This window comes from Coenobita brevimanus, chromosome 15 (genome assembly GCF_032717465.1).
Source record: "Coenobita brevimanus isolate Jiangsu-jjx chromosome 15, ASM3271746v2, whole genome shotgun sequence".
Lineage (NCBI taxonomy): Eukaryota > Metazoa > Arthropoda > Malacostraca > Decapoda > Coenobitidae > Coenobita > Coenobita brevimanus.
This window is the reverse complement of record NC_136968.1, coordinates 14825041-14832067: the sequence shown is the minus strand read 5'-3', so window position 1 is coordinate 14832067 and position 7027 is coordinate 14825041. Positions and strand designations below refer to the sequence as shown.

Here is a 7027-nt window from a genome sequence, read left to right as displayed (position 1 = left end):
GGGCGTCCTGTCATACCAAAGGCCGTCCCCACCAAGAAGCATCCTAGCCCCAAAGAAACCACCATCCTTATCTCTATTAATCCATGGGAGTTCTCCACTTGTAGCCACCACTGCCCCCTACATGATATCCGGGAGCAGTTGAAGGCCGCATGGCACAAGGCAGTCAGCCAGGGGCGCCACAAAGTGTTGGCCATAGAGAATGACCAGGCCGAGGGCACAGCAACCCCCATCGAATACCCTGAAACTGAAGAAACAAAACTTGGCAGCAAAGGGGAGGATGCCTCACCCCAACTGGATTTTTAGGACTGCCTTTGCACCTCCTCATGGTGGCAGAGGCCACCTCACGCAAATACTGCCCTCCAATCTATGATAAAGTTAGGCTAAACTGGGTAAAAGCCCAATTACTGGTTGACACGGGAGCAGCTAGATCATATTTATACCACCACTTTTACTCTCGTCACTCCACAGCCTTCGGCCTTCTCCTCCCCACCTCAGCCCACCTCATAGATGCAGGGGACGGCCCCCTGCCCATCCGTGAGGAGACACGGGCCCTCCATGTCGAAACACATAGACAAGTGACTTCCCAACACCAGTTCATCGTATTCGACTCTACCTACCGTGACTATGACGACTACCTGGAGTTGGACCTGCTGCAGAAACTCCAACCCAACATTGACTGCCACAAGCGGTGGCTACATTTTAACAGACTGCCGGATCCACCACCCTCAGCCCCTCTGCATGTGCAGCACCACGACACCACCACCCTCCCTCACCTCCCTTCCCCCCCAACCTCCCTTTCCTCCCCCTAGTGACCCCCCCTTCCCTCGTCCCCCATCATCCCCACTACCATTGCCGCCACCGTCACTGTCCCCCTCCACCACAAGGCCTGGCTTCCCTTGCACCGACACACTGGAAACTCCGTAGTGTTCTCCCCGAGTCTTCCAGTGGGTGCCACCGCCTCCTGCCTCCTATCCCCCACCTTCCTCCACCCCTATGTCACATCAGTGCCCATGGCCAACCTTTCCACCTCACCCTTCACCCTCCCCAAGGAACTAGTGGTAGGTGAGATGGAAGAGGCTGAGCCCTGCACCTCTCCTCTTCCCACAAGTCACCCCTCCTTACCCCCCATCCCCGACCACCTCTCCCCCCACCAAACAGACAACCTTCGATGCCTCCTCCTGGACTTCCAAGACATTTTCTCATCAGGACCAACTACATCGGCTACACCACCTACCTGTCCCACGAGATCCATACGACGGGACCACTCATCCGCTAACCCTCGCACAGAAAAAAACTGACACAATGGGCTGAAGAAGACTGGCAGGTCCAGGACATGCTAGATGCCAGCGTGATATCACCATCTACCAGCCCATAGTCCTCCCCCATCGTACAAGTAAAAAAAAAAAAGACAGAACTCCACGCTTCTGCATGGATTACCGATGCCTCAATGACATGACAACAAAGGACACCACACCCCTGCCCAGAATCGATGACTCCTTTGACTCCCTCTACAGGGCATCCTGGTTCTCCACCCTCGACCTACAGTCAGGATACTGGCAGGTTCCTCTCCACCCAGAGGACTAAGGAAAAACTGCTTTCTCCACCAGCAACAGGAAGCATTATGAATTCAACTTGCTCCGCTTCGGCCTCTGCAATCCCCCTGCCACGTTCTCCCGACTAATGGAATCAGTACCGAGTGGTCTTACTTGGGGGATATGTCTCACTTACTTGGATGACGTAATCATCTTTAGCAAAACCTGGGCTGACCAACTCCATCACCTACGACAGGTTTTCTCCAGGATATGACAAGCTGGGTTTAAACTCTGTCCATCTAAGTGTGTCCTGGCCCAGTGCTCTGTCTCCTTCCTGGGGCACGTCATATCCAAGGAAGGTATAGCCCCCGTCACAGAGAGACTCAGGGCTACAGCTGAGATTCCCCTGCCCTGGAACGTGCACAAGGTCCGCGCATTCATAGGCCTCACGTCCTACTACTAACGTTTTGTGAAAGGATTTGCACACATCACCAAACCATTACACGAACTCACCATAAAGGGAGAACCTTTCACATGGACCGAGGACCACCTACAGGCATTTCGAACCCTAAAAGACAAACTCATCACTGCCCCCATCATAGCATTTCCCGATTACACCCTCCTCTTCCGCTTATACACGGATGCACTGCTGGTAGTGATTGGTGCCATCCTAGCCCAAGTACAAGATGGCAGAGAACATATTATTGCCTGTGCCAGCCACACCTTAACCCAGGCAGAGCAGAACTATGCCACCACCAAACGGGATTGCTTAGGCATTATCTGGGCCCTCAAATACTTCCAAGCCTATCTAGCCGACACCCACATCACCATCATTACAGATCACCAGTCCCTGCAATGGTTATATCAATTGGACACCAACAATGCCCAACTGATCTGCTGGAGGGAAACTCTCGAGGAGTTCAATTTTGACATCACCTAGCAACCCGACAAACTCCACACCAATGCCGACGCCCTCTCCCGCCTCCCTATCAACGCTGTCCAGGTTGCCCCCATTCTCCTGCAACAGTGGCAAGCTAAAGACCGATCCAATTGGATGCCCACCTACGTTTTCGTAAAATTACAGCGACACAGCGACCACCTGTACACCCGCTCCGGACACATTGCCCTGGACCCCAACACTGCCCTCGACACCCTCACACACCTCCACGCCGATAATGGAATCCACCTCAGCACTAGAAAACTCCAGATTTTTAACGACATCTTCTGGTCCCCGAATCTCTCCAAATTCGCACGATAAGTCGTGCAATCCTGCCGAGCCTGTGCCCTGGGGAAAGATATTACTAGAACACCAGGCACATCCAGCCACATCCTAGCCAGCAAACCCTGGCAACTACTATCAGTGGATATCGTCGGCCCTCTTCCACCTAAATCGGGCTACAAATACATAATCACATTCATGGATGTGTATTCTAAGTTCCTAATTGCATGCCCAGCGAAAGAACACCACACCTTCGTCATTGCAGATGCCCTGATTCGCCACGTGTTCCCATATTTTGGCATTCCCCAGGCCCTCCACTCCGACAACACCCCAGAATTCATGGGAAAAATTTGGACCAAGCTGTCCACCTTGTTCGGCTATGACATCTCTCACTTCTCACCATACTGGCCCCAAGGAAATGGCATTTGCGAGCGGGGCCATTGCACGCTGCTTAACGAAGTGCGGACTAGAATTCAAGCTATACAGAGTGTCGATTGGCCTGCACACATCAAATTAGTGCATTGGGGTACGAACACCTGCCCCCACGAGGACGGGATCACACCCCATGAACGAGTGTTCAACGAAGCCCCTTTACTCCTGCTTCTCCACCACCACATACAAGCACCTGCCAACCCCACCTCTTTCGACCCCCTTCACCACCTCAAACACAAACTCCACCAGCTCCAAACCACATAAGACCTGGCCCCGGACCCATGCAAACCAGGCGACTCCGTCATGGTAGCTTCACTCCCAGCACCACCCAGGCTAGCTCCCTGCTACACAGGCCCCTACTCCATCATCAACGTTCCAAACCCCTATCAAGTCACTATCCAGTACAACAATACCACCCTCACCTACAGGAATCACCACGAGCGCCACTTTCAGGCCAGCCCTACATCACCACTCCCCACACCACCCTGCCACCCCCACCTACAACCTGCCGCGCCCCCCACCTCCTTGCCAGATCCCGACGACTCCTACTCCTGCTACCTCTCCCTCTCCCTATCCTCACCTAGCACCCCTGCCATGGCCACCACTCCTGTCCTGGACACCTCCTCCCCTCCTGCTCTCACTTCCGACTCACCTCTAACGACCTCCCCACGCTTTACCCCCACCACACCGCTGCTCTCAAGCCCCGCACCGACGCCCCCAACACCCCTCACCCCTTCTGGGCCCCACCCCACTTCACCTGCCACCCCTACCAGCCACTCCCAAACCCCCTCCCCCACCCCCAACTCCCTGCTTCCACCCTCACCTACAACCTCCTCCAGCCTCCCACAGGCCACCCACTCTGCCCATGCACTAGCCCCAACAACAACCGCCCCTACACCAGATACCAACATCCAACCACCCGCTGCCACTCAATCCCCACCTCCCCACGCCACCACACTGCCCACCCACATGCCCGCAACCCGCCCCTCACCTCTACGCCAGTGCTCACCACCACCTACACTAGGTTGGGCTGCTTGTCCCACCCTCCACCCAGATACACCCAGACACCCTCCCCGCCCTCGACACCCCCCCCAACACCACTCCCCTCACCCTTGAATTTCATCATGCACCGTGAGACATCCCAGTTCCCTGCCCCACTCAACCACTTAGCCATAGACAGCCTCTTAAAAGCAAAGCAGCCTCACTTATCTCCAGCCTACAGCCAGACACCATTCATTGTGACCTCCCATCCTTGCAACCTGAGATGAAGATCAAACATCCAGTGCTGGGCAGGTGCGCAAACACTTGCGCAAAGCACAATTGCGCACCACTGCGCTCCGGTGAATATCATTTGCGCATTTCGCACCGCATGAGACCATGCGCAAGCAATATACATGTAAAGTTGGTCAGCCGAGTTTTTATGCCCTGTTCCACTTGTTGTGTATTCTAGTTCCAGTCTTGAAAGAGAACCCCAGCTCAGTAGCTAGTGTTCTAAGGATGAGAGGTTGACCAAAGAACACCTAGCATAACAGAAGAGGCAGAGAAAATAATGTACATATGAGGTGAAGCAACGGTTAAGGCCTGGATAAAGAGGCAAAGCAGGATACCACAGTTGTATCTTCGTTGTCCAATAATATTTTGTGTTGTTTACTTCTAATTTATCTGGGTATAGTTAGTTATTGGTGAATGCTCTCCACTGCCCCTCCCAATGTGCTTCATTCGTCCACATAAAATTATTTTAACATTTATAACCATCCGCACAGCTACCGTGGGAATCAGCATGAAATCCACAATCATTCTACATTATAGTTATAGACAATCCAGGAATAACATATTCACAAAAATTATCGCTGCAATGATAATGACCAGTCGCAGCCTATAAACAATTGACTCGTTCTTTTTTTATATGTTGAGGATCCAAGACAGATGCGTTGTGTCTGGACCAGTTTCACAGGACTCCATGATAACATGGTAGTCTGTTTTATATTATATGCTATGTATGTTACGAACGCATAATGTTTTGCAGCAGAATAGCATGAAAATGTTTTGAATCCAGTGTCATTAGGTTTCTCACCATTCGCCTCGTAGCTCAGTACCAAACTACCACTCACTGTGGTCAGTTCGCCTGCCCTCTCTCTAACCCTGACTTCCACTTCCTTCCACCAAGGGAGGTTCAGAAACTTTGGTGCATGAGTGTACCGACCTAATAATGACTTCATTACATAAGAACACTGGAGGATTCCTCACCTTGAATTGAAGAAGTTGTGGGCTTGCTGCGGGTAAGGGGAGTGGGGTTCCAAGGCAGGGCAGGACTCCTACTGGTTGCCTTGCCGGCTCCATGGAGTCCTCATCTGAGGAAGAAGGTACATCCACAATCCTCTGCTGCAAATCTTCTACCTCCTGCACAAACCCGTTAAATTCAAGGGAACCCACAGACATAGCATCTTCCTCTGGTTCTTGCTGCTCTGGCATCTGTCGAGTACGAAATTACTGGGTGAGTAGAGTCTGGTGGCACTGTCGTGTTTTCTCTTGCCTTAGCTCTTCATATGGTCGCAATGCATGCAAAACAGTGTCCCACATATCAGCCTTCCAAACCTCATCCACTTCATAAACCATCATGCTTCCTTGAGTGCCTCTGCACCAGCGAAGATGTTTTTTATGAGACCTTTGGTCATAACTGGTGCCGTGGCTCGTGCCTCGGCCTGATGCCTCTGCTCCTTTGCCTCATGATGTTCCCTGTCGAGCTCTTCAATGCGTTGCATGGTGTCCTCTAGTGTCGTGAAGTCCTCCACAACCTCGACCTAATCCTCCTCTTGCACTACCTCACAGCCTAGCGCGGCTCTGCACGCTCTTACCGCTTCCTACCGCACAACCTGTAGTGACTTCACCTCACCACCTCAAACAGGACACAACTCAGGTGCCAGCTTGCACCAGGCGTGATTTGTTGTTGCCACAGACACCCAATCCCACGCCTTAAATATGTTCATGACGACATTCCTCACATTGTGCTTTTTCCAAAAAGCTGTCACAATTAAAAGGCGACACTATGCAGGGTCAGGCTGAGGCACATGAGAAGAGGGAACCGGTTCAACTGGGTCAGATTGAGACGAACGGGCTGGAGGTGGCTGGGGATCTGCTGGGTCATCCAAAACCTCCCCATCAGACGCCTCCAAGTCCTCGTCACTGTCAAGCGATTCTTCCTGGAGATGTTCCTCCTCAAATTTGTCTGTGGCCTCCCTCAGACACTCAGACAAGATCATCTCACAATGGTACTTCAAAGAAGCTATTACTTTCTGGTCTAGGGGTTGCAGGAGGGAAGTCGTGTTAGCTGGCAAAAACACTAACTTATCATTTTCATGTAAAACCTCCAAGTAAGCTGGGTGCCCTGGTGCGTTATCAAGAACCAACAAGATTTTAAATGGTATGCCCAACTACTCACATCTTCTCTTTGCATCAGGAATAAAATACTTCTTGTATATACCACCTATTCAAGATATCCCTTGTCATCCACTCTGTCTTTGATTTCTCCCATTTAACCCTGGACTCATTCATGTGTTTTAACTGCTTATAGCACCTTGGTTCTTTTACTTTATTTACAAGTAATGGCCTCATCTTATGGCCTGCAACATTGCAAGACAAAAGTAGAGTGATGCTTATCGACTTTCCTACCCTTGCCTTGCCTGTGTTCTCTCGAGTTATAGGTAGTCCTTGGCATCCTCTTGCATCACAGACCCGTGTCGTCTATGTTATAAATTTGTTCAGCAGTATAACCCCAATCCCTGATGATTCCCTCTAGGACATCCACGAGCATCTCTGTTGCTCCGGCATATGCTGACGCTCGTTC

General features: G+C 51.6%; 1 protein-coding gene across 1 annotated transcript; it reads left to right on the top strand.

The window, feature by feature from the left end:
- Positions 1 to 2949: 2949 nt before the first annotated feature.
- Positions 2950 to 3447, top strand: LOC145390680 (uncharacterized). Its single transcript, XM_080265472.1, has one exon. It carries the CDS (start codon positions 2950 to 2952, stop codon positions 3445 to 3447), a length of 498 nt encoding a protein of 165 aa, XP_080121598.1.
- Positions 3448 to 7027: the final 3580 nt, after the last annotated feature.

What these genes read in the sequence shown, in the direction of transcription:
- LOC145390680 (XM_080265472.1), top strand. Translation starts at nt 2,950, where the DNA reads ATGGATGTGTATTCTAAGTTCCTAATTGCATGCCCAGCGAAAGAACAC.